Genomic DNA, 26,647 nt, shown 5'->3' on the forward strand with positions numbered 1-26,647 from the left:
AGGGCGCGCAGGCGAAAGTGCGCGTGGGCGCAAGGGCGAGCGCGGTTGAAAGGACGAGCACTGGAGGTAGGGAGACCGATGGCGTGTAGGCGAGCGATGGCGCGTTCGGCGATTGATTGATTGATTTAAAGTTTTCAGGCATCCTGACATCTGAGGTCATTGACGCCGGTAACAGCGCGTTCGGCGAGCGATGGCGCGTTGGAGGGAATCGCGCTGGCGCTCGTGCGATGGAAAATAACTGGTTCGAGCGCGGGCGAACACAGGTTCGCGGGCGCGCGGACGTAAGGGCGAGCGCAGGCGGCCGGGAGACCGATGGCGCATAAGCGAGCGATGGCGCGTCTTGGCGAGCGATGGCGCATCTTGGCGAGCGATGGCGCGTCTTGGCGAGCGATGGCGCGTCTTGGCGAGCGATGGCGCGTCTTGGCGAGCGATGGCTCGTAGGCAGGCGAAGGCGCGTTGGCAAGCGATGGCGCGTTGGCGTGTAGCGACCGCTCGCGTACAGGAGAGTTAACATGTGGGCACGTAGGAAACCTACGTCAATTGAAGCGTTGGCGTTGAAAACGCTTGCGAGCAGGCGACGAATCGCGCTGGCGCGTAAGGAGAGCCCAGGGATGCCTGTGAGCGCCTGTGCGGTGAAGTGGAGGCGCCGCGAGTCCAGAAGAACCTGTGAGCGACTGTGCGCTAGCGTAGGAACTTCTTGAACTGCGTGACGAGGCAGGAACCAGGAGATCGTAGGAGCGTAGTTGTGTGGCCAGGAGAAATGCGCGGCCAGACGTACGAGAGATCGTCGGCGAGGAAGCGAAGGAATAACTCCTTGCCTGCGCCCAGATCCGAAGATCATGGGCGCGTGGGCGAACGATGGCGCGTATGTGCACATCAGGAAGGGAGCGCAGATGCGTGCTGGCGAGCAGGTGCACGTGGAGTTCAGTGAAGAAAACCCTCTCTGCTTGCGCCCAGATCCGGAGATCGTGGGCGCGAGGGCGAACGTTGGCTCGCAATGCGCACATCAGGAAAGGGTGATCAGATGTGCGCCTGCGAGCAGGCGACTGTGGGCGTTCAGGAGACCATAGGCGCGTAGCCGCACAGAAGGTCTCAGAAGAGTTGGCGATCAGGAGTTGATTCAGCAGAAGTCTGGTCCACAGCAGGAGACTTGCGCCCAGATCCGGAGATCGTGGGCGCGAGGGCGAACATTGGCGCGCATTGCGCACATCACGGACATTTGCGAACAGTAGAACGAGGTAGCACAGGTAAAAAAAAACCTGGCACCAAAGGGCTTTCTCACATGTGAGATAAGCCCTTAGCCCCGAAGGGACCAGTGCCCGTTTGGAAAACGGGGTGGAGGCGCCCACAGCGCTACTGCGTCCAGGAACGGAGAAGAAAGACAAGAAGATCTGGCAGGTGTCGAAGATCGCGAATGAACTGCTGACAGGTCTAGAGAGGCAGCTGCAACTGTCTGTCCTCGTCGAGGAGGATCCTCTGCGGCTGAAGATGAAGACGACCACGGACAGGAGCACCATCATCAGTCCTTCGAAGAGGAGTCTCTGTTAGTGAACTCCCCCGAGGGGGAGAGACACTCGCAGGAGAGACCGTTAGACTCAGCTGCCCCCTCGACGATGTTCGGAGGGGGGAACTGAGCCTTCAGCAACAACAGCAGGGGAGTCCTCCGAAGAGGAGTCTCTATGAGTGTCCTCTCTCGCACACGAGAGATGAACACTTCGTAGAAGAGACAGGAAGAACTGATGAAGGCGCCCCTTAGGGCCGTTGGATCAGCAAGCTAACCATAAAGAGCAACTCTCCGAAGAGGAGCTCCTGCAGTTGCTCAGCCCCTTAAGAGTACCTGCAAGTGCGACCGCTCAGCACCAAGAGCATAATCGCACGAACTCCATGGTCCAGCCTTGCAACCGCTCAACCCCTTGAGCATGGTTATAAAAGCGGTAGATCAGCACCAAGAGCACAACCGCCCGAGGACCAGAAAAAAATTAAGGTAAGAGAAGAACACCCACCTGAAGGGAAAAAACTCATACCTGGGAAGGGAAATACCCACCCAAGGAGACAAACCTCCCGAGCGTTCTATATGAACTAAGGAGCTGACAGTTGTCACGGGAGAACTTCTAGGAGAAGGGACACGCCCATGACGAAGTCGTAGAGGAGGCGGCAACGGCAGACTCCCCAGGCCCCAACAGGACAGCTCTGCTTCATAGGCACAATAGGCAGACGAAAAACTAGATAGTTAACTGTGAAAATAAAACAATTAGTTAACATTAATTCCCCAGGGAAACTCCGAAGAGGAACCCCTGCGGGAAAAGAAAATAAGAATTACACACAGGAATGCGCCCTCCTCCCCCACTGACACTCACGGGAAGGGGGGGAAGGCGGAGAACTATAACAAAACAGAATTATAACAATAATAAATATGTAATTCAACTAATAATGTTACTATAGTAAGAACGAATGAACCCCGAAGGGAAGCGTTCTACACAGAGGCTGAAAAGTTAACAAATACAATTAGATTTAAATAAAAAAATAATCGAGACAAAATAAACGGTGAAGCAATTCAACCCGCAATGGGAAGGAAGCTACCATAATACGTAGTAGTAATAAAAGGGTGAACGAACTCAAGGAGAGAGAGAGAGAGAGAGACCGTAGTCAAACAAAACTCCCAAGTTCCCCACGCTGATAGACCAAGTTCCCCATGGGGAAGGAGGAACAGCAGATAAACATATTAGTAAGTAAAGTCCAGCGATGACGATTCCCCACGGCGCCCGCCGAAGGGAGACCGAAGGACCAAGGGAGAGATCGCGACACATGAAAAGTCACCGTAGTGGCCTGAGACCACACGGAGAAGTTGTCGTACAATGAGTGGACTTCTTACACACACACACACACACACAGCACAAACACTGAAAAGGAAACTTACTGTACAGTATTTCTATACTCAAATATATACATAAACATAAGAATGTTTACATATATATTAAGTATAAGAAAAGATAGTAATTAGTAAGACAACGCAAGTGGGCAACGCCGTTAATGGCTGCCATACGAGGACGGGACAGAGACGTCTGTTCATTGTCCAAGCCAAAAGTGAAGTGAAGCAGTTCACCGGTGTGTGAGGGGGGAAGGGTAGCTAGCTACCACTCCCTACCCCCCTGCTAACTAGCGCGGGGGTAATACACCCTCGTTAAATTCTAATGGCTTGTCCTTTCAGCTACGCCGAAAGTAAACCCTATGTAAATAGCGTGGTTTGTATCTCGGTTACGGAACAAATCAATCTTTAAAATAAGTCTTGACTGACCATGAGTTACATAGTTTACATCTACAGTAATACTGTTCCTAATCTTGAAAGACTGATACCATGAAAAGTAGAGAGACCACTCAGAAGATCAATCATCCGACCATTCAATGCACCTATATTTGAAAATGAATTAAAGGCTTACAAGAAACTTGATGGTTTGGGCATGCGCTTTGCACTCCCCAAGAGAGATTAGTTCACGAAACTTTCAAATGGGCTCCACAAGGCACTAGAAGAGTTGGAAGACCAAGGACTACATGGCTGAGGGCTATGAAGCGTGAAGTAGAGGATGATGAATGGAGAAGTATTGAATTAAAAGCTCAAGATAGAGACAACTGGCAAAATCTAACCCTTGCCCTTTGCGTCAATAGGCGTAGGAGAGGATGATGGTGATGATGAAGAAAACCTGATATGGTTTTCTTAACTTAACAAGAGTATTGATATGTGTAAATAAAATAGATGGACTTTGGAAAATTTGAAAGAAAACTCTCACCTCAAACAACTACAACTGGTACCAATTAAAGATTATTGGCAAATGTAAGAGTTAATTTTTCTGGACTTAGAAAGTTAAGTAACAGGCATATGACCATGCTTTGCACACGAGTTGCATTTGTGCTCCACAAGACCAATTTGAATAATAACTCAAATGCTGAGACTTACTGATGGTTGAACTAAAGCTGACTGACCCCGAGGATTTTGCTGAAAAGTACTAGCACCAACTCTATGACCACCTTTCAGTCTATTACGGAACATCGCTCTGACATCTGAAAAAAAAGAAACCTTTGAGATCAAATCACATATACTATGTTTCACATAATCAGTATATATAAACTACAACTGCAAAAAAATTTAATTGCTTACTCCTTAGATGCTTTCAGAGATTAGAACTTGTGCGTGCAATAAATGAAAATAGTTTAGATAACTTCAAAACAAATACAAATGAAGTAATTTCATTCAAAATCTTTATATTCCATACAAATAATGTACTGTACCTGTATGGTATCTCTCACTAACAGAGAGTGGGTGGCAGAGCTTATGAGTTGGAAAACAAAGTTAAACATCATGGACTTATGAACTTTTAAACTTGAGAACCCACTCTTGGAATGCATAACGTTCCTATGCGAGGGATTTATTTCTAATTCCCTGTGTGCCCTGAATAATGCCTACTTAACTGCGCTCCTGATATGGTTTTGTTTTTCCCAATGCAGTGTGAATTAAGATACCCAATCGTGCCTCATTATAGGTATGATGTCCAAATACATTTGGTTTATCATATTGATAATGTAGAAACCTGAATGGTTGTTTAAGTTTTAGCATATCCAATCAAATGAGATTTTAAAATTTAAGCATTATACTGCATAAACAGACTTCATTTCACTGTGATGGTTCATTTCAGAAATGTGATTATAGCTCTCAAATATTTTTACTAAAACAATAATTTTCCCGGTAAAGTACTCGGGGAAAGGCTGTTACTTTTAACTTGAACACTTAGTGCTCCCTAGTGCAGTAAACAGTCTAAGTATGATTCTATCTTGTAAACACCTGTAGTATTGGAATCAGCTGGTGCACGTTTTGAAAAGTAAAAAAGATGGATATGCAATTACCGTATACTGAAAGTGATTGTAAAGTTACTTTCCTTAAAGGGTCTTTTAACTGCACATTTCTTCTACCAGTTGGACATCCAACGTCATCTAAGGCAACAAAACGACTAGTCAAAAATCTTTGATTGTCATGCTACATTTGAAACTTCTAATTCTGATTAATGCAAGGGCAATAAGCATAACTTAAGTATACAGAAAGTCAATTTAACGGTCGAATGCGTTAGTGTCGGCGATCATTTAGCCAATGCACAACAGGCCGTAAATGGAACAGGGGGGTAACTTATCAGAATGCACAACAGAGGTTTGATCAGTGAAATGTCCTTTAACAGTTGGAGGTTGTCAGGAAGAGCAGCGCTTAGAAAGTCCTGCATCCGAGCGCGAACATCTCGTTCGTGATCGTAAGAGTTCTGTTCGTGATCATGAGCGCTTCACTCATGATCGTAATGTTTTGATTGAGAACGACAACGACTAACTCATGAACGGAAGCATCGGGAATGTCTAGTGTCTTCTCTCGTGAAGGTGAACGAGGATCTCGCGAATGTCAGTGTCACCCTCGTGAATGTGATCGTCGTCCCCAAGTTCGTGAATGTGATGTATAGATCATGACTGAGATCGCTTATCTTGTGATCGCGGGGGTGAATCTCGTGAACATGAGCTTACATCTCGTGATCGTGAGCGGATAGCACGTTATCTTGAACTCTTATAACGCCTTTGAAAAGAAGAAAGCTGATATCGTAATAACCTTCAGTCTTGTGAGTGTAAAGCTCTAGAGTTAGAACGCCTTCGTGAAGAATAGCACTAAGATCGTGATAACCTTTCATCCCTTAATTCAACATCGGATTGTTGCGAACAACATCTGACCAACGAGGAAGGCGAGGTGATGAGCTTCGCTCCTGTGATCGTTGAACAGAATAAATTCTGTTCTCATAATTGGATTGTCACGAAAGACATCCTGACAGACCAAAAAGGCAAGGTTATGAGGCTCCCCCTGCAATTGTTGATCAGAATAAATTCTGATCTCATCATTGGATTGTCGCAAACGACATCCAGACCGACCAAGAAGACGATATATGGTCCAAGTATTTACCTAGAAATTAAAGTACCATATGTTTACCGAAATAAGTTTTAGGCATGATGAAAAATCCCCAGTGCTTCCGATCATAGTGTACTTTTGCGTTATGGAAAGCTAACTTTATGAAGTTCTAACAGTATTCATCTGAGAACCTTGCAATATCTATAAGATATGCACAACTACGTACAGAATGAGACTATGCTATCGAATGTATGTGATCTTTTCTTTCAAGAAATTGGACGACAAAAGCAGCCTGCAAAGAACGACATTCCTTGAATATCTGTTCAACAGTATTATTTGACACATACAATTAGAGTAATAAGCATGTACTAAAATGTAATCTTTCCATATTGATATTGTGGGAATAATATATACATATACATACATTATATATACACACACACACACACACACACATACATATACATATACATATACATATACATATATATATATATATATATATATACATATATATATATATATATATATATATATATATATATATATATATATATATATATATATATATATATATATATATATATAACTACCGGGTAAGTCAGATGTTTAAAAAGAAAATTTTGTTGAGATTGCAAGTGATGTGTGTGGCAAGAAGTTTATTGGAGGCAGCATGAGGAAGGGCAGTGAATGGTGGAATGAAGGAGTGAAGGTAAAAGTGGAAGAGAAAAAGAGGGCTTTTGAAGAATGGCTGCAGAGTAATAGTGTAGAGAAGTATGAAAGATATAGAGAGAAAAATGTGGAAGTAAAGTGCAAGGTAAGTGAGGCAAAGAGGGCACCTGACCTGAGGTCAGGGATTGGGTCATTCATATGAAGAGAATAAGTAGTAGTTTTGGAAAGAAGTGAAGAGAGTAAGGAAGGCTGGTTCAAGAATTGAAGATACAGTGAAAGATGGAAATGGAAGGTTGTTAAAAGGAGAGGAGGCAAAGAAAAGGTGGGCGGAATATTTTGAAAGTTTACTGAATGTTGAGGATAATAGGGAGGCAGATATAATTGCTGTTGCAGGTGTTGAAGTGCCGGTGATGGGAGATGAGAATGAGAGAGAGATTACAAGAGAAGAGTACTAGATAAAACGAGAGTAGGAAAAGCATCTGGTATGGATGGTGTGAGAGCTGAGATGTTGAAGGAAGGGCGTGTGACTGTACTTGAATGGTTGGTGAGATTGTTTAAGATGTGTTTTGTGTTGTCAATGGTACCAGTAGATTGGATTTGTGCATGTATTGTACCACTATATAAGGGTAAGGGAGATGTGCACGAGTGTTGTAATTCCAGGGGTATTAGTTTGAGCTTGGTGGGAAAAGTGTATGGTAGAGTACTGATTAATAGGATTAAGGATAAAACAGAGAATGCAATCTTAGAAGTACAGGGTGGTTTTAGAAGAGGTAGGGGTTGTTTGAATCAGATTTTTACAGTTAGGCAGATATGCGAGAAATATTTAGCAAAAGGTAATGAGGTGTATGTTGCGTTTATGGATCTGGAGAAAGTGTAAGATAGAGTTGATAGGGAAGCAATGTGGAATGTGATGAGGTTATATGGAGTTGGTGGAAGGTTGTTGCAAGCAGTGAAATTCTACAAAGGTAGTAAAGCATATGTTAAGATAGGAAATGAAGTGAGTGAGTGGTTTCCGGTGAGTGTGTGGCTGAGACAGGGATGTGTGATGTCGCCGTGGTTGTCTAACTTGTATGTTGATGGAGTGGTGAGAGAGGTGAATGCTCGAGTGCTTGGACAAGGATTGAGACTGTTAGACGAGAATGACCATAAATGGGAGGTAAATCAGTTGTTGTTTGCGGATGATACTGTACTGGTTGCAGACGCGGAAGAGAAGCTTGGCCGACTAGTGACAGAATTTGGAAGGGTGTGTGAGAAAAGGAAGTTGAGAGGTAATGTGGGTAAGAGTAAGATTATGAGATGTACGAGAAGGGAAGGTGGTGCGAGGTTGAATGTCATGTTGAATGGAGAGTTACTTGAGGAGGTGGACCAGCTTAAATATTTGGGGTCTGTTGTTGCAGCAAATGGTGGAGTGGAAGCAGATGTACGTCAGAGAGTGAATGAAGGATGCTAAGTGTTGGGGGGAGTTAAGGGAGTAGTAAAAAATAGAGGGTTGGGCATGAATGTAGAGAGAGTTCTGTATGAGAAAGTGATTATGCCAACTGTGATGTATGGATCGGTGTTGTGGGGAATGAAAGTGACGGAGAGACCGAAATTGAACGTGTTTGAGATGAAATGTCTAAGGAGTATGGCTGATGTAGCTTGAGTAGATGGGGTTAGGAACGAAGAAGTGAGGGTGAGAACGGGTGTAAGAAATGAGTTAGCAGCTAGAGTGGATATGAATGTGTTGAGGTGGTTTGGCCATGTTGAGAGAATGGAAAATGGCTGTCTGCTAAAGATGGTGATGAATGCAAGAGTTGATGGGAGAAGTACAAAAGGAAGGCCAAGGTTTGGGTGGATGGATGGAGTGAAGGAAGCTCTGGGTGATAGGAGGATAGATGTGAGAGGGGCAAGAGAGCATGCTAAAAATAGGAATCAATGGGGAGTGATTGTGACGCTGTTCCGGTAGGCCCTGCTGTTTCCTTCGGTGCCTTGGATGACCGCAGAGGTAGCAGCAGTAGGGGATTCAGTGTTATGAAGCTTCATCTGTGGTGGATGACGGGGGAGGATGGGCTGTGGCACCCCTAGCAGTACCAGACGAACTCAGTTGAGTCCCTTGTCAGGCTAAGAGGAACATAGAGAGTAGAGGTCCCCTTTTCTGTTTCATTTGTTTGATGACGGCTACCCGCCAAAACTGGGGGAAGTGCCTTGGTACAGTATATGTATGTATGTATATAAAGACAATTATGGGGGACCTCAGTGGGAAACGGATATTTTTAAGGGGAAATACCAAAAATACGGGTGATTTGCAACAATAATAATGTTCAGAAATGCAAAATAAGCATAAGATAACCTGTTGGAAAAATATATGGATCACCTAAGTGGCTGAAAATTAAATTGTCATAATTATCTATAAATCACTTCACATCCTTCTAATGGTATTTGCTTCGCCGTGCGCTCGCTTCGCTTGCGGAAAAATAAAAACTGCAAGGTCCGTATGTACTGGCAAGCTCACAATCCCAGTAGCTCATTATTTTGGGGGTTATTTTTTACCTTCTCATGAGTAACGATAGCTATACACTGAACGGAGATTGTTTCCATCCTAAATAATTGCCGACATTGATAAAATATGATATTTTAATTATAAAATAAATTTTTGAATATACTTACCCGGTGAATATATAATAGCTGAGCCTCTGGCGGCTCGACAGAAAAAACACACAAAAACTCACGAGCGATCGCTATGTAGGTTGCGGGTGTGCCCACTAGCGCCAACTATCGGCCAGATACCGCATATACATGTAAACAGACCCAATTTTTCTCATCCCGCTGGGTCTCTATCGGGGAGGAAGGGGGGGGGGGCGGCCTTTAATTTATATATTCACCGGGTAAGTATATTCAAAAATTTATTTTATAATTAAAATATCATTTTTAAATATTTAACTTAGCCGGTGAATATATAATAGCTGATTCACACCCATGGTGGTGGGTAGAGACCAGAGTTAATTAAGTTTACAGCGTATATGCTTAGAGTTTTTGACAGTTATATCATAACAAAACCCAAATATATAAAGGTACCTGGTAAGGAAGTCGACTTAGACGATTACTCTGCCTTATTAGTCTGTCTTCCTCATGAAGCCCAGCGATCCTCTTAGGATGCTGAAAGACTCCCAGAAGCTGAAGTATTAAGGGCTGCAACCCATACAACAGGACCTCATCAAACCCCTAATCTGGGCGCTCTCAAGAAATGACTTTGACCACCCGCCAAATCAATCAGGATGCGAAAGGCTTCTTAGCCTTCCGGACAACCCATAAAAACATTAAAAAACATTTCAAGAGACAGATTAAAAAGGATATTGGAATTAGGGTAATGTAGTGGTAGAACCCTCACCCACTACTGCACTCGCTGCAACGAATGGACCCAGTGTGTAGCAGTCCTCGTAAAGAGTCTGGACATCTTTTAAGTAAAATGACGCGAACACTGACTTGCTTCTCCAAAAAGTCGCGTCCATAATACTTTGCAGAGATTTATTTTGCTTGAAGGCCACGGAGGTTGCTATAGCTCTAACTTCGTGCGTCTTAACCTTAAGCAAACATCGGTCTTTCTCATTCAAGTGAGAATGAGCTTCTCGTATTAAAAATCTGATAAAATATGACAAAGCATTCTTTGACATAGGCAATGATGGTTTCTTAACTAAGCACCATAATGCCTCAGATTTACCTCGTAATGACTTAGTACGAGCTAAATAGAACTTAAGAGCTCTAACAGGACATAATACTCTTTCCAGTTCGTTGCCTACGATCTCTGATAAGCAAGGAATATCAAAAGATTTAGGCCAAGGACGAGAAGGCAGTTCATTTTTGGCCAGGAAACCAAGTTGAAGTGAACAAGTGGCTTTTTCTGTAGAAAAGCCGATGTTCTTACTGAAGGCATGAAGTTCACTGACCCTTTTAGCCGAAGCCAAGCACACTAGGAAAAGTGTCTTGAGGGTGAGATCCTTCAGGGAGGCTGAATGTAATGGCTCAAACCTGTCTGACATGAGGAACCTTAGGACCACGTCTAAGTTCCATCCAGGAGTTGCCAAACGACGTTCCTTAGAGGTCTCGAAAGACTTAAGGAGATCTTGGAGATCTTTATTGTTGGAAAGATCTAAGCCTCTATGTCGAAAGACCAAAGCCAACATGCTCCTGTGGCCCTTAATCGTGGGAGCTGAAAGGGAGCGAACCTTTCTCAGATGTAAAAGAAAATCTGCGATTTGGGCTACAGAGGTACTGGACGAGGACACAGATGCTGACTTGCACCAGTCTCGAAAGACTTCCCACTTCGACTGGTATACTCTAATGGTAGAAGCTCTCCTCGCTCTTGCAATCGCACTGGCTGCCTCCTTCGAAAAGCCTCGAGCTCTTGAGAGTCTTTCGATAGTCTGAAGGAAGTCAGACGAAGAGCGGGAAGGCTTTGATGGACATTCTTTACGTGGGGCTGACGTAACAGCTCTACCCTTAGATGAAGACTTCTTGGAAAGTCTACCAGCCATTGAAGTACCTCGGTGAACCACTCTCTCGCGGGCCAGAGGGTAGCAACCAACGTCAACCTTGTCCCTTCGTGAGAGGCGAACTTCTGCAGTACCTTGTTGACTATCTTGAATGGTGGGAATGCATATAAGTCCAGAAGAGACCAATCCAGTAGAAACGCGTCTATGTGGATTGCTTCTGTATCTAGGACTGGAGAGCAATAGATTGGTAACCTTTTGGTCAACGAGGAGGCAAAGAGGTCTATGGTGGGTTGACCCCAAGTAGCCCAAAGACTCTTGCCCACGTACTTGTGGAGGGTCCATTCCGTGGGTATCACCTGACCCCTCCGACTGAGACAGTCTGCCAAGACGTTCAAGTCCCCCTGGATGAATCTCGTCAACAGGGAGATGCCTCGATTTCTTGACCATAAGAGAAGGTCCCTTGCGATCTCGAGCAGCGTGAAGGAGTGTGTGCCTCCTTGCTTGGAGATGTACGCTAAAGCTGTGGTGTTGTCTGAGTTGACCTCTACCACTTAGTTTCGAAGAAGCTTTCGAATATCATCAAGGCCAAGTGGACTGCTAATAGCTCCTTGCTGTTGATGTGCATGCTCTTCTGACTTGAGGTCCACAGACCCGAGCATTCCCGACCGTCCAGGGTCGCACCCCAACCCAAATCCGACGCGTCTGAGAACAACACGTGGTTTGGGTTCTTGACTGCTAGGGATAGTCCCTCTCTCAGACTGATATTGCTGTTCCACCATTTCAGGCATGCCTTTACTGGTTCGGAGACTGGGAATGATACCGTCTCTAACGTCTTGTCCTAGTTCCAGTGAGAGGCTAGATGGAACCGGAGAGGCAGAAGGTGTAGTCTCCCTAGTGAGACAAACTGCTCCAGGGATGAGAGAGTCCCTAGGAGACTGTTCCAACTCCTGACCGAACAAACGTTCTCTTTTCAGCATTAGTTGGACTTCGAGCAGGGCTTGTTCTATTCGGGTGGCAGATGGAAATGCCCGAAAAAACTGGACTGCGAATCTCCATCCCCAAATATAGAATAATCTGGGATGGGATCAGTTGGGAGTTTTAGGTTGACCAAAAGTCCCAACTCCCTGGCCAGACTCAACGTCCAATGTAGATCCTGCAGACAGCGAAGACTGGACGATGCTCTGAGAAGCCAGTCGTCCAAGTACAGGGAGGCTCGGATCCCCGATAGATGGAGGGATTTTGCCACATTCCTCATGAGCCTCGTAAACACGAGAGGAGCAGGACTGAGGCCAAAGCACAGGGCTCGAAACTGGTACCCCACATTCCTGTAAACAAACCTAAGAAACGGTTGGGAATCCGGGTGTATAGGAATGTGGAAGTATGCCTCCTGAAGGTCGAGAGAGACCATCCAGTCGCCTTCCATTAATGCTGTCAAGACAGCATGGTAGACTTCATCGTGAAGTTTGTCTTGACAATGAACACATTGAGCGCACTTGCCTCTTACGTACTCCTGCAGTGAACATGGCTGCCAGATCATTGGAGCCATCCCTGAGGGACTTGTTCTTGCAGAGAACGTGGCTGTCAGATCATTGGAGCCATCCCTGAAAGCCTTGTTTATGCATGACATAATTGTACAGCAAAACTTCAAACGCTCGAAAAAAACTCCTAACAGGAGATGGTCTAGCTCTGAAGTCGACCATAAAAAACTTGGAGCGTCTCATGGCCAGGCACCAGGGAGAGTCTATGAGGTTTGAGAAGTCTATCTGGGCAGAGGCAGGAACTCCCAAGCCGAGAACTTCTCCCTTGTCAAATCAGACTCTTGCTCTATAAGCCAGCTTAAAAGTAGGGAAAGCAAAGGCTGTCTCCCCCAAACTCCTCCTGGTGATTAACCAGTCGCCTAGCAAACGTAAAGCTCTCTTAGAAGAGCGAGAGAGCACTAGCTTATAAAACAACGGCTTCGAAGTAGCTAGGCCTAGTGTAAACTCTGACGTTTAGGCGAACGAGGAGCAGCAGTTACAAAAAGATCCGGACAAAGATCCTTAAAAATCAGCATGATTTATTTAAAGTCCATAGAGGGCTGAGCAGCTTTAGGCTCCTCTCCGTCTGACAGAGTCCTCAAGGGAATATCAGTAGGAGGGGGAAGAGCAACTTCCTCATCTGAAGGAACCTTGTCCGACAATAGCCGAGTCTCAAGCAAGGGAGAGACCTGCCGTGGTGGCAATGCTTGACAAGCAAGAGTCCACACGCAAAGGAGCAACAGTAGCAGTCAAGGACGCTATGTCATGTAACTGCTAAAAGGACTGACCAGTAACAACAACAGGTGCGGGAGGACGTTCGACGTCAACTCGAGACTGCCTTGACTGCTTAGACTGAGCAGTCAAAACAACTCTTGACTGCGGTGCTTGACGCTCAACGTCAAAACAAGTCGACTATGCTGGTTGGTGAACGTCCTGAACGTCAACAAGAGCAAGCGGTAGCGGCTGAACGTCCACAAGCGGCTGAGAGTCAACAGGACGAGCAAAGGCTCGTTTGGGCGGCTGACGGCCAAGATCTCGATCAGCTAAGCGGCGAGGATCATCGTGAACCTGCTCAACAGAATAGTCCTCCATAAGAGAGGCAAGCTTATTCTGCCTGTCTTGCCGTACAACCCATTAGGATCAACGGGAATGGTTGCGGTAAGAGACAAGGGTAACGTCTGTGACTGCACAACCTTGCCTACAAAAAGACTCTCGGAGCCTGTGTTACGCTTTTGTTTAGGCGGCGAGCAGTCTTCCGATGACTGCATAGGGTCAGAGCTGTCCTAATGGTTAAAATCAGGACGCTGGACCTGTCCTGAAAGGACTGACTTTCGCTTAAAGGGCCTCGAAACCTTGTTCCACGGTTTCTTATGCGAAAAGCCTTCGGATGACGAGGAGAAAATCGTCTCGCTCGTCATATGGTAGGGGCGGTGTTGATGAGACACGCCTGAAACCATAGAGGGAACGTCTGTTCGCTGATCAAGTCCTCTCGAACCCATAAGTCGTACGACATTACTTCTCCCCTGGGCTTGGGAGCTTGCAAGAGGTCTCGGACTAGGCGAACGACAGGCACGAACAGACGAACCCTCGGTCGCAACACTGATAACACTTTGCGCAATTATCACTTTATCACTACGATTTTCTGTTTTGCACTTACTTCACTGAAATCGAATTTTTCAACAATTCACATTAGGTATGAATAAAACTGATTTCTACCTGAAGCACGCAATTCTACCCTCATCAAAAGGTTATAATTGCGAAAACAGTCGTATGATGTAAGCACATTAATACAAGCAAAAAACAGTAAACATATATTAAGATAAAAAGATCAGTGGCTGGGAAGGAGACTAAACACTAGTTCATTCAAAACTACGTTTTCAATCTCTCACCGTACAATGCCTTGGGACGAGAATAAAAACTAAAAACGTTTTATCCTTTCTCCCCGTACAGAGACTAGGAACGAGAGTAAAAAAACTGACTCGAGAACAACGTTACTCGCTTGGGACGAGAATAAAGATCGGAACGTTCTCTCTTACTCTCTCTCTCTCTCTCTCTCTCTCTCTCTCTCTCTCTCTCTCTCTCTCTCTCTCTCTCTCTCTCTCTCTTGATTTCGCACCGAAGAGAAGAGCCCACTTACCTTTCGTCAATAAACAGGTTATTTGACCAAAGGAAAAAACTGAAAGGTTTTTCTTTTAACAAGTTCCTTTAAAATAGTATTTAAAACATTTAAGCTTTGAAAGAAGAATGAACAAAACGTCAGAATCGATTTACTCTTTCTGCAAAGTGAAACCGTGATTCTCTCTCTCTCTATCGTAACGATAGAGCGTAGCATAGCATAAATAAACTAAACGTTACTTCATCTTTGAAACAGTACGAAGACTATTCAAAGAAAATCTTTCATAAAATATCTACTAAAAAACATTCATTTAATAAGTTTTAAATCATTTGCTCTGTAAAAGTTATTTACGATTGAAAGGGCTCAACGTTGTTTAACTTCGGTTTCCAAGTTAGGACCGCCTACTCTCGGATTAGAGGAGGAATAGGAAAGGTCGCATATAAACAAATCATTAAAATTTATCTTGATGTTTATTATAAATGGAAAGCTAATCGAAGAGGCCTAATAAAGGCGGTTGAGATATAAAATATATAGAGGAAAATCTATAATTAATTTATAACGTGATAAGATAATTGCTAAAAGCCTAAAACACACTTCCGTACTAAGGGAAGGGACGGCCATTTAAAAGTCAAAGAAAGTCAAAAAAACAATCCAAAGTCATCAAAAATTAAATCTATCCAAAAACGAGTTCAAGATTTAAGTTGAAGATAAAACACCTGCACTGCGAAAGCTCAAACCAAAAGGAAGTACTTCACCAAATATGTTGAGAAAACTCCAGGTTATACAGCGAGTATTGATACGTCTTGTCGTTAAGGCCGACAGAGAAAAATTGGGTCTGTTTACATGTATATGCGGTATCTGGCCGATAGTTGGCGCTAGTGGGCACACCCGCAACCTTCATAGCGATCGCTCGCGAGTTTTTGTGTGTTTTTTCTGTCGAGCCGCCAGAGGCTCAGCTATTATATATTCACCGGCTAAGTTAAATATTTAAAAAACACAATTTCGAAATAGATTTTACTTCCCTTAAGTTCTCTCATGGAGATGTCTTTATGTGATGGTGGTTTAACTCAAACCGAAAGGAAGGGTGAGAAAAAAATGGCTGTTGTAAAACAACATTTGGAAACTGGGCCATAAATATTTAGAAGCTCCTAATTGGTTAAAAAAGCCAGGTAATGATTACATCATACAAAAAACAAAAAAGCTGGCCAAAGCGAATGCAAGCAACGCATGCACAGTAACTTAACATCAGTCTCTCAGATGTAAACAATGGACTTGGAGTGAGAGATAGACTTCACATTTTAATAGACTGATACATAGTTCATTATGCCCTAGACCCTATTAAACATCTAGTGAAAAATAGTGCCAAACTAGCTAGCACTCGTCCATTTCTTATAGTGAATTTTAGCTTTGCTAGTACGTAAAGTACCATATATTTTTTTTACTGGTACTCTTGAATGTTTACAAATGTCTGGTATATTGGCATCCAAGTAATTGTACTGTATCTTTGTATCACATGACAGTGTCCACTTGCTAATGAAGTGTAAAACATTACCAAACCTTTACTGTTATCATTTATTCAGTTCATTTATCATTTTGTATCCTTATTTCTTTATCAACTATGGCCATTAGATGTATATGCATTTTTTCAATCCGATACCTATTGAATTTATAAATATTCCTATAAACAATTAAAATAAGGGACATTTCTGTAATGAAAATTTGACTAACTAGAAAAATTCAATGCATGTTGAAATTAACAGCAAATTAACCAGAAGCAATTTCATAGAAAATTCATTAAATAAAAAAAACAAGCATTTCTCCGAAACTCTGACTATAGCATTTGAATATAGAATCCTCCAATAAACATTGCATGAAATTTATGACCCTCATGAGCTATAATGAAACTCTATTCGATATTATTCCTTTAACTGATACTTGAATAGCATTGTCAACAGCTCAAACTTTTTCAAAAATCCTAATTTCTTTTTTATCCAACCCTTTTGGAGGTGCAGCTCTGTTAATAAGAAACAGCATTGATATTTTAGAACAGAGTAAAGACCCGAGTCTGAATAACCCTGAGAACAATGTTCAAACTGCTGTTGAAAAATTGTGGGGTTAGAACAGAAAAATGGTTCATCCCTATAATACTAGTCGTAACTTTGACCAACTTTCCCGCTTCAACCATTCCTCCACCCCCTAATTGTACAGAGAAAATGAGGCCAAAAATTAAAAAAAAAATTAAAATGTATAGAAAGTGAACAAATTCTAATGGAACTATGTCATACTTCAGGAGTGGCCTTAACTTCACGATTACCAAGCTATAAACAAGCCAAATGCCGAAGTAAGCTAATTTACTTCCCGCAGGTTGTCGTGTGAATTGCAGCCGAGGTTAGACACGGCTGCCGTGCAAATAGAATCGGCCACCTGTATGTATCATTGTCTGAATTAGAATGTGGTAGTGTAAGGGGGGTCGCAGGGGGCGTTAGACCCCCCGTTAAGTAAGTAGGCAAGGACACAGCTTGTAGGTTAGGTTAGAGGGGAAAGTTTAGGTTAGTTAATGTCCATTTTCAATCCAAGTTTGAGGAACTGGCCGCTGATATACAAAAGCTCCTAGAATCGGCCATTAGAATGACAAAAATCGAGGTGCTACCGATGAAAAGCTAAATCCCTCACGTCTAAAAACGAAACCAAAAGTCAGGCTAGGACCCCAACACACTTTGTTAGGATTATCATACCCCATTTGAAACCAGCCTAAAGTTTTTCTCTCGCACAGAGCACTCAACTATTCTGTTGTTTTACAGGACAGTGTGAACAGGCTATGTCAATCTGAACGAACTTCAATTAGTTATCGGCCGTTGCTATACTTGGTTAAACATTCAACAGATTACTGTACAGATTTATAACTCAAATGTAATTCAGTCTGGAGATTTACGATTGACATTGCAGCTCATGCAAAAACCAGGCCTACCATACCATGGGCCTTTCTTTATTGACAACCATGGTAAGAAATGGTTACCGTAGAATTAGCGAGCTGTACACTACTTACAACGTTTGTACCAACTTTAGCAGTTCACATCAATAATAGCAAAAGGGTCAATGATAAAACTACATACTACTGGTGTTCTTCGTGGATAAGAAAGTGACAATCTGGACTCTTTTTCGTCTGCACTGGAAGCAGCTGATCACCTTTACCTTGTGGAATTCGTCACTTTTCTCCAAAATTCCTACGGTATATATATAATACCATACACTTAATGAACACTTTTATCATTAGGCATTGCCAAAATGTTCACTCCATATATCTCCAGGGCACATGAAATAGCGAAACTTACTTAAATATAAAAATTAGCCAGAAGGCCGGACAGCCATATTATGGGTTTTACGTGTACTAGGGAACTTTGTTCGAACGCTATAAATTGACTTTTATGTCCATTCAATAATGATTAATTTCATTTCTTAAGCACCTATTTTGTGGGAATTTTATATCATTATACTTTATAGTGTTCAAATAAAAGTATTTATGTGATGTATTTTATTGGAGAATATATTCAGAATTTTATTGTTGATATTCATTAACTTAACATATCAATCGAACATAGTTGTCAAAAGTTGGAGTAACAACTAGGACGATGGTTCATTTTTCCATTAATATTCTTAAATGAAAACGATTATTTAGCTTATGTGGTATTTAGGTCTTATAAATCTTGCCATTTTGAATAATATATGGATAAATAGTCAAGTAACAAAATATAACTGAACACATTGTTCATAAAAGCCTCAAAATAACTTGACCCAAATAGAAATATATAAAAGGCTAAGAATAACTGTGTATGTTAACTTTTATTTAGATTTCCATATCTAAAAAATGTTCTTGCTTTATTAATACATGAAATAATGTAAAAAGATAAAAAAGTGGGATACTCAGCTGTTTCATTCATATTCTCTCTCTCTCTCTCTCTCTCTCTCTCTCTCTCTCTCTCTCTCTCTCTCTCTCTCTCTCTCTCTCTCTCTATCATGCTTGTGCAAAGAAAGAAAAACACATTGCCTCGTCACCTACGGCAATTTAGTCCCTTCCTTTTAGACTCGTTTACCAAACAAATTCTATGTTTTGCTCTCTATAGTTCTAACACTCATGAATTGCATACCTTTGGCTACATTTCATCATTTATTCTTCCCGTATAATTGAATAATCTCAATACATTCTGACTCACACCTTTGCTTATGCTAACCATTTAACCATTGTATCTACCTCCTCATACATTCATTTACTCTTATGCCTCATATTTTGTGAAAATGTAGCAATTATCTAAAAGGCTTGAGATTTTTCGTTTGCTTCCAATCTACATATTAATCCCATATTATTATTATTATCATTATTATTATTATTATTATTATTATTATTATTATTATTATTATTATTATTGTTGTTGTTGTTGTTGTTTTTGTTGTTATAAATAGTTAAGCTACAACCTTTGTTGGGAAGTAGGATGCTTTAAGACCAAATAGGCTCCAACAGGAAAAAATAGCCCAATAAGATACAAAACAAGGAAATAAATGAACTACAAGGAAAATAACGAATAATCAAAATAAAGCATTTTAAGAACAGTAACAACATTAAGCTATATCTTTCATATATAAACTATAAAACCTAAAAAAAGAGGAAGATAAATAAGATAACATAGTGTGCCCGAGCGTACCCTCAAACAAGAGAACTCTAACCCAAGACAGTGGAAGACCACGGTACAGAGGCTATGGCACTACCCAAAAATAGAGAACAATGGTTTGATTTTGGAGTATCCTTCTTCTAGAAGAGCTGCTTATCATAGCTAAAAAAATATCTTCTATGTTTTCTAAGAGGAATGTAGCCACTGTACAAATACAGTACAGAGTTAACACATTGAGCGAAGAAGAATTGTTTGATAATCTCAGCGGTGTAAGGTGTATGAGGACAAGGGAGAATACGGAAAGAATAGATCAGACTAATCGGTGTATGTGTAAGCAAAGTAGAAATGAGCCGTAACAAGAGAGAGGTATCCAAAGTAGTACTCTCTGGCTAGTCAAAGTACCCAATAACTCAGTAGCGGCAGCATTTCAACGGGAGGTTGGTGCCCTGGCCAACCTACTGCCTACTAAAGGAAGGTTAGCTTAGTAATTCCTTTCTACATTTTCATAGATCTTCCAACTATCTTCTTAATCTTTAAAGACGCATCTTGATATCTTATTTACTTCTCTTATTCAGAGACTTGCCTCTTCACTCATCCTGCCACCATCTGTTATGTCTACTCCAAATACTGTTACGGACCTAAAGCACTCATTCATCAACAATACGTATTAGTTTTCCTTGGTTCACCCTCCTGGTTTCCATCGACTATCTTAAAGTTACTCTAGTTCACATCTACTCTTAAATTTTTTTCCTTTCACACTCTTTCACGAGGTTCTGCTGTTTTTAGCACCTTCATCCTAAATCCATACCGTACCATGTACAAACATAAACCATCCAAAACTCCATTAACGACCTCATTTTTTATTTGACAATAACTTTCTACCTAAAGGCTTTTCTCTAACCTCTTACATCCAAAGTGAACAATTTTTAACTGCATTTACTCTCTTTATTATCGTTGTACCCTTATGTCTTAAACCATAGACTGTTCAATCCCTTCTCTTATTGTATCATCTTTTCACTTGCTTCTCCGCAAAATCACTTATCTCAATTATATATACTTTCACTATTTCCTATGTAACTCAAGTTTCCATTACTCTTGACTTTCAATTCAACCAAATAATGATCTGATAGACTTCCTACCACAATTCTTCTCGCCAAAACATCCATCATCTATTCGTCTTGCTCTTCCATGTACTTCATATTAACGCATAATTCAACATGCACTTTTTGTCGTCATCGTCTTCTGCTTAGTATATTTCCACAATTAAATTTCTATTTTAATTTAATAGAGGAACTCCACAATAGGAAAATGCCATCTCTTTCTTTGTCTCCTATCCTTGCATTAAAATTATGTAGCACAAACACACATGTATATACTCTAAACCCAGCTGAAAACTGATATCAACTCACCGTAAATATCCCTTCTTCCTTTGCCTTTTTCCTTCACTGATAGAAAAATTCTTTTCAGTTTCAACCTTGCCTATGTTCCACGAACTAACAATTTTGAAACTATAAGTACTAGCCTTTCACTAGGTCTGCCATATTCAGCTACCCGGACAAAATCCTAAATTGTCCTTCCTATACCTATTTTCCCTACACTTTCCCCTTTCCCCACTTGGTTTCACATAATCTAGCATTCTCGTATTTTAACAAGATGGACTATTGAATATTTATATTCTTCTGCAAAATATCCACAAGCATATTGAACACTAAGACTTGATATCTCAAGACAGGTCTCAAACCCCAAAATAATCACGAACAAATCAGTACAGAATCAAACGAACAATAAAGTGTGTAAAAAGTTCTGAAATGAAATGAAGGTGATAGGAATTGATGAAAAAGACCCAAATAAGGAAACAACAAAAAAATGGCAACATAAGGAGACTTTCATTCAAACGAAAAAAGATATGAAGTGGGACAAAAAGACGCATAAGCAGACAGAAAAAGGGGTATCTAAAAAGTAAAAGAGAACTTGAACGTCAAAAAGAAGGCATAGCAAGTAAAATAAGAAAAAAAAAAAAACTAAACACCAACAAATCATTTTCCGAACCAAATTAAAAGGTATAAAAAAATACTCTCCAACAGTAACAGACAGAGGTTGAACTATAAAAATTTCAATAAATTGTTGAAACAGTATTTTGAATATCCAATTACTAAAACCACAGGTTCGTAGTGATACTAATAAATTTGGAATGTTTCACTGAATTATACACATTTGTAGCCGCTGAGTCATTATGTCACCTTTTTACAGTAAATCTAAAAATTTTATTTCTCGTAAGTCAAACAAAATAGACTGCGTCATCGACATCGATAATAATAACTTTCAAATCAAAGCTGAGTTTTGTTGCCATATCTGATAAAAATGCAATAGAGTCACACATCAGTATCATATGTCATCGAATCTGCTTTTACCAAGTCTGCCTAAGATTTCTAAAGCCAGCTTTCATATTCATATTCGCTGAGGTCATGATGCGAAGGCTTCCGATGGTGCATGAATTTGCTGTTTTACATCGTATACACGCTGATAGTGAGGGAAAAATGTTAACTGTCCAGGTCCGTAGTGTCACATATACTAACAGATAACCCAAGCAACACATAAATGCATATTAATTTGTTTATTATAGTCTACAACCGATTGTTTTATATGGAAGGGTGTGATGTGAGATACGAGGTCATTTCATGTCTAACCCGGTAAAGACAAAGACTAACATTTTACTTGAATTATTATTATACACACACACACACACACACACACACACACACACATATATATATATATATATATATATATATATATATATATATATATATATATATATATATATATATGTGTGTGTGTGTGTGTGTGTGTGTGTACATATATATATATATATATATATATATATATATATATATATATATATATTATATATATATATATATATATACACTGTATATATATATATATATATATATATATATATATATATATATATATATATATACATATAAAACATGGAAGGGTGAAGGGATGTTTGGTGAAGTGACTGGTAGAGTGTCTGGTATTGAAAGGGGAAGAGCAAGAGAGGGTGTGTCTTTATTGCTGAGTGAATGGATGACAGATAAAGTAGTGGAATGGAATGATATATCATCTAGGTTTATGTGGGTAAGGGTTACATTGGATAAGGAATGTTGTGCTTTTGTTAGTGCGTATGGGCCGAGTTGTGAGAAAAGTGAAGAAGGGCAGAATGCATTCTGGAATGAGTTAACTAGGTGCACAGAGGATTGAGTAGAAGAAATCATGTAGTTGTGATGGATGACTTGAATGCCAGAGTAGGTGCTGTAGAAGTAGAAGGTGTCATTGGGAAGTATGGTGTACCAGGTGAAAATGAGAGTAGTGAGAGACTGCTAGATATGTGTTTTGAACAGGAGCTGGTGATAAGTATTAGCTTTTCAGGAAGAAAGATAGAGATAAGTATACTGTATATGGGTAAGCGGGGCAAATGGAAGAGTGATAGAAAGGGCATTGATGGATTATTTTTTTACAACAAGACGTATGTTTGGATAATTGAAAGACGTGCACGTGTTTAGGGGTATGGCTAACGGCATGTCTGATCATTTTTTGGTTGAAGCAAAATTGGTTGTAGCAAAAGAGTGGAATAATGTAAGTTGCGGGGGGGGGGGGTGTTGTAATGGGAGGTATTGAAGATGGAAGAATTGAAAAAACTAGAGATAAAAAGTGAATTTCAAGAACAGTTGGAAGTGGCATATGACAGGGTGAGAGTAAGAGAAACTGGTAATTTAGAGGAGGAGTGGAAGTTACTAGAAGAAAATTTTGTTGGGCAAGCAAGTGATGCGTGTGGCAAGATAATTGTTGAAGGCAGCATGAGGAAGAGCAGTGAATGGTGGAATGAAGGAGTGAAGGTAAAAGTGGAAGAGAAAAAGGGGGCAATTGAAGAATGGCTGCAGATTAATAGCATGGAGAAGTATGAAAGATATAAAGAGAAAAATGTGGAAATAAAACGTAAGGTAACTGAGGCAAAAAGAGCAACTGATTGGATGTGGGGTCAGGGATTGAGTCGTTCATATGAAGAGAATTAGGAGAATTTTTAAAAAGAGTAAGGGAGGGTGGCTTGAATATTTTGAAAGGTTGCTGATTGTTGAGGATAATAGGGAGGTAGATATAATTGATGTTTCAAGTGTTGATGTGTCAGTGATGGGAGATGAGAATGAAAGAGAGATTAAAAGAGAGGGAGTGAAGAGAGCACTAGATGAATCGAGAGCAGGAAAACCACCTGGTATGGATAGTGTGAGGGTTGATATATTAAAGAAAGGGGGAGTGACTGTACTTGAATGATTGGTGAGATTGTTTGATATATGTTTTAAGTTGTCAATGGTACCAGTGGACTGTGTGTGTGTGTATTGCTCCGGTATACAAAGGTAAGGGAGATGTGCATGAGTGTTGTAATGGTAGGGGTATTATTTTATTGAATGTGGTTGGATAAGTATACGGTAGGGTTTAATGATACGATTAAGGATAGACAGAGGATACAATCTTAGAATTCCAGGGTGATTTTAGAAGAGGTATGGGCTCTGTGGATCAGATTTTTAGAGTTAGGCAGATATGTGAAAAATATTTAGCAAAAGGTAAGGAGGTGTATGTTACTTTTATGTATCTGGAGAAAGCTTATGATAGAGTCAATAGGGAAGTGATGTGGAATGTAATGAGGCTATATGGAATTGGTGGAAGGTTGTTGCAAGAAGTGAAGAGTTTATACAGAGGCATTAAAGCGTGTCTTAGGATAGGAAATGAAGTGGGTGAGAGTGGGGCTGAGACAGGGAAGTATGATGTTGCCATGGTTGTTCAATTGGTTAAATGTGAGAGGTGAATGCTCGAGTGCTTGATTGAGGATTGAAAATGATGGATAAGAGGGGTCATAAGTAGGAGGTGAATCAGTTGTTCTTTGCGGATGATATTGTATTGGTTATAAACTCGGAGGAGAAGCTGGATCGATAAGTGACAGAGTTTGGAAGAGTGTCAGAGAGAAGGAAGTTGGAGGTAATGTGGGTAAGAGTAAGGTTATGAGATGCACGAGAAGGAAGGGTGGTGCTAGATTAAATGCTATGTTGAATGGAGAGTCACTCGAGGAAGTAAATCAGTTTAAGTAAATGGGTTCTGTTGTTGCTGAAAAGGGTGTAGTGGAAGCATATATATATGAAAGAGTGAATGAAGGAAGTAAAGTGTTGGGGACAGTAAAGGGAGTGGTAAAGAATAGAGGGTTATAAATTAATTCAACGAGAGTTGTCTATAAGAAAGCGTTTGTACCAGCTATGATGTATGGATCAGAATTGTGGGAAATAAAAGTGACGGAGAGACAGAAATTGAATGTGTTCAAGATGAAGTGTCTGAGGAGTATGGCTGGTGTATTTCGATTGGATAGGATTTGGAACGAAGTAGTGAGGGGGAGAACAGGTGTGAGAAATGAATTAGCAGCTATAGTGGATATGAATATGATGAGATGGTATAGCCATGTAGAGAGGATAGAAAATAGTTGTCTGCTGTAGAAGGGGATGAATGCAAAAGTTGATGAGAGAAGTACAAGAGGAAGACCAAGGTTAGGGTGGATGAATGGAATGAAGAAAGCCTTATGTAACAGGAAGATAGATGTGAAAGAGGTAACAGACATGCTAGAAATAAAAATGAATGGCGAGTAATTGTGACGCAGTTCCGATAGGCGCTGCTGGTTCCACCATTCACCTTGGTTACCGCTGAGGTAGCGGCAGTAGGGGAGTCAGCATATGAAGCCTCATTTGTGGTGGAGAATGGCGGAGGGTGGGCTGTGGCACCCTAGTAGTACCAACTAAACTCGGCTGAGGGCTGAGTCCTTTGTCAGACAGGGAGGAACGATGAGAAGAAAAATTCTCCTTTATTCTCATTTTCTTTTTAATGTTGACTAGCTCCCAAAATTGGAGGAAGTGCCATGGTAGATAGATAGATAGATAATGTAAATTCAACTTAATAACACACTGTTGTATTACTCGTAAAAATTTATCTTTCGTGTAGGCTAAGAGATGTATTGGCTTCATATTATTTCTATATCTGTTTAGTCTATGATACAACAAGCTGAAGATAATAATAATAATAATAATAATAATAATAATAATAATAATAATAATAATAATAATAATAATAATAATAATACATATTCTGGAAAACGGCTTGCAAAGGTCAACATCAGGAGAGAAATCTTCGAAAGTGACTACCTATCCGCACTACTCTTCATGGTAGCTATGATTCTCATGACAAGAGTGCCAGGAAGATAAAAAAAAATTGGGAATCAACTCAAGAAAAGAGGCACCAGAATAAACCACCTGGTGTTTATGGATGACATCAAGATGTTCGGAAAATATAATAAGTAAATAGACATGCTAATCCAAACGGTAAAAAATAGTATCAGGAGACATGAAGATCGAGTTTGGAATAGAAAAGTGTGTTATAGTTATCATACAAAAAAGAAAAGTAACAAGGACCGAAGTGACAAAACTTCTAGATGGATATGTTATCAAGGACATATATGGAGTAGGCTGAAATAAAACACCATGAGATGAAGGAAAAGATTATAAGAGAATATAGTCAAAGAATCAAAGCTACAATGAAATCAAAGTTTAACTCTGGAAACTTGGTAAAGACTATCAATACCTTGGCAGTTCTAGCAATCAGTTACAGTGCTGTAAAGTGGAATGAGAGAAGTCAGAGTTCTGCAACACACATAGAAAAACTAGAAAAGTAATGAACTTGTTTGAGCCAAACACTGCACCAAGTGCAAACATTGACAGGCTCTATACATCACGCAGTAAGGGAGGAAAAGGACTCAGCAGCACAGAACATTGTATCAGCATCAAAAGTAAAGCACTGGGACAGTACCTTCAGACCGGTGAAGATAAATAGCTAAGGAGTGCATGGGAAGAAAACTTGATAAAGGAGGATGAAGAAACCAGAAGTATAAGGAGAGAAAAGGAACAGACAAAAAAAAAAAAAAAAAAAAAATGGCCAAGAAAATTACTGCATGGACAATTCATGAGACAAACTGAAGTTATGACCAGTAAGGAAACATATTAGTGGCTACAGAAGGAAGAAAGTAAGATGATAATGATGAATTTCAGATATACTTAGATAATATCGACAACGTTTACGAAAAAATCAGGCACATGTGGGTCTTGGGGATAGTTCCAATGTCCTGTACATTCGGTTATCTCTATCCAAAGTTATGAAGTGTATAGTTACATCCCTAGATTTTCAGAAGC

The 26,647-nt window shown here is 40.8% G+C and overlaps 1 protein-coding gene across 8 annotated transcripts in view; it reads right to left on the reverse strand.

The window, feature by feature from the left end:
* Positions 1–18,108, reverse strand: part of LOC137650111 (protein transport protein Sec16A-like) — a 248,621-nt gene extending 230,513 nt beyond the window's left edge. For 7 of the 8 annotated variants that reach the window (XM_068383237.1, XM_068383234.1, XM_068383233.1 and 4 more), the window contains exons 1-2: positions 18,033–18,108; positions 3,953–4,056 (exon numbers count right to left, since the gene is read on the reverse strand). In XM_068383237.1, coding sequence (XP_068239338.1) covers positions 3,953–4,045 — 93 coding nt within the window. In that variant the 5' untranslated portion in view covers positions 4,046–4,056; positions 18,033–18,108. Of the gene's footprint in view, positions 1–3,952; positions 4,057–17,813; positions 17,972–18,032 lie in introns of those variants that run through there. The other variant, XM_068383231.1, reaches the window with a different exon arrangement.
* Positions 18,109–26,647: the final 8,539 nt, after the last annotated feature.

This window comes from Palaemon carinicauda, chromosome 11 (genome assembly GCF_036898095.1).
Source record: "Palaemon carinicauda isolate YSFRI2023 chromosome 11, ASM3689809v2, whole genome shotgun sequence".
Lineage (NCBI taxonomy): Eukaryota > Metazoa > Arthropoda > Malacostraca > Decapoda > Palaemonidae > Palaemon > Palaemon carinicauda.